General features: G+C 28.9%; 1 protein-coding gene across 1 annotated transcript; it reads right to left on the bottom strand.

The window, feature by feature from the left end:
* Window positions 1-46: 46 nt before the first annotated feature.
* EHI_168500 (uncharacterized protein) lies at window positions 47-1,303 on the bottom strand (the record flags this gene model as incomplete). Its single annotated transcript, XM_001914505.1, has 1 exon — window positions 47-1,303. One exon carries the CDS (start codon window positions 1,301-1,303, stop codon window positions 47-49), a length of 1,257 nt encoding a protein of 418 aa, XP_001914540.1.
* Between the last annotated feature and the right edge of the window lie 503 nt (window positions 1,304-1,806).

The raw sequence follows: 1,806 nt of genomic DNA, 5'->3' as shown, positions 1-1,806 counted from the left end.
ACATCTTGTTTTGGTGCTGGAACTAATATACTTATTCTAATAATGATTAATATATTTTGTATAATAAGAAATGAATAATAACAAACTTAACAAATCCTTCTGAACTAACTATGACACATAAATAGAAATAGGTATAAACTGGAGGTAAATTGGTTAATATTTCAACAATGTTAACAGGTATTGGTGGAAATCCGAATGTTGTAAATGCAGAGTGTACTTTATCCATTCTTGATGAAATAACACCATCTAACTTAAATCTAAATTCTGATTGTCTAGGTGGTGTTGCTCCCATATCTCTTCCCATTTGACAAAGATAATTTAATCCATGTTCTTTAGCCCATGTAATAAGTCGTTCAGCATATTCACATTTATCAGCAGTGTCTCTAATCACATCACAAACTAAATCACCTTTAAAGAACCATCCTCCATCCATACCATTCATTACACTCATATCAATCCAAGAACCAATTTCAGATGGATTAATTTGACATCCTAAATTATTTAAATGATCAATTTCTTCATCAGGTGCACCAACATTCCAAAAGAAATCTACCATATTTTGAATTAAAGCACCTTGAGGTCCAAATACTCTCCAACTTAATTTTTCAGTATTTCCTGATACAACAAGCATAAATTGAATTGATTGACCAACTTCAAGGGCATCTGATTGAGGAGTAGAATCCATCCAATATTTCCAAAATTCAACAACATTTTCTCCTTCAACTTGTAACCAAGATATTTTAGCTTTAATTTTATTGATATTTTTTCTTCCATCACATTTTGGTTGAAGTGAATTTGGAATATTTACAGCATCTGCCATTGGTGGAATTGTTGAAGTAACTGGTTGAGTTGAAGTAGAAAGACCAGTTGAAGAGTTATTTCCTTGTAAAGTAAATTGATTTTCAGCTTTAGGGACATTAACAGGAGTTGTTGATTGAGCAGCAGGAACAGAAGAAGGAGAAGATTTATTTAATACTTTTCTTACTGCATCAAAGAAAGTAGCGTGGTCAACAGAATTTTCAGTGACAATATAAAACACACGAGACCCTTTTGTATTTCTTGAGTTAATAGAAAACATAAACTTTTTATTTTGTGATACATCTCTTGTTTCTGTTCCTGGAGGTAATTCAATAAATCCTTTTGCTTCTTCAGCTGTTTTAGAAGCAAAATACCATAATCGATTATCTTTTAATACAAACCATCTTTTTTTCCATGTCTTTACAGATCCTCCTTGTTTCTTTCCCCATCCTTCAAACAGTGCAGGTCTTAATGATTCAACACTGATTTTCAATTCTTCTGACATTTACAATTTATTAAAGATCTTAAAGAGTTATGATTTTTTATTAATGTTATTTTTTTATTTTTTGTATTTTTATTCTTAATTCCTTTTAAATTATCCTTCTTTTTTTGTTATTTTTTTTTTAATGAATTTTTGATTCTATTTTAGTTATATAAAACGAAATTTATTCTTTTGTTAAACTAAAAATAAATAGAAATTAGTCATGAGTATTTGTTTTTCACGGTGGTTCTTATTATTATAATAAAACTTCTTCTTTCTTTTTTATTTTTGACACATTTATTAATGTGTTGGATTTTTTAATTCGTGAATATCCTTTTTTATTTTACATATAACAATCTCAGACAATTGGTTTATGTTGGTGTTTTGCAGAAACTTCTATATATGGAATTTTCATTTTCTTCAATACGTTGTGCACTCGTGGCTGAAACGTTTCGTTCTTTTTCTAAATCATATTTATTTCCAAATAAGAATCATAAGAATAAAACTCTTTACAACATCAAAGCCTG

Source organism: Entamoeba histolytica, genomic scaffold (assembly GCF_000208925.1).
Source record: "Entamoeba histolytica HM-1:IMSS scf_1104750518843 genomic scaffold, whole genome shotgun sequence".
Classification (NCBI taxonomy): domain Eukaryota; phylum Evosea; order Mastigamoebida; family Endamoebidae; genus Entamoeba; species Entamoeba histolytica.
This window is presented reverse-complemented; position numbering and strand designations above follow the sequence as displayed.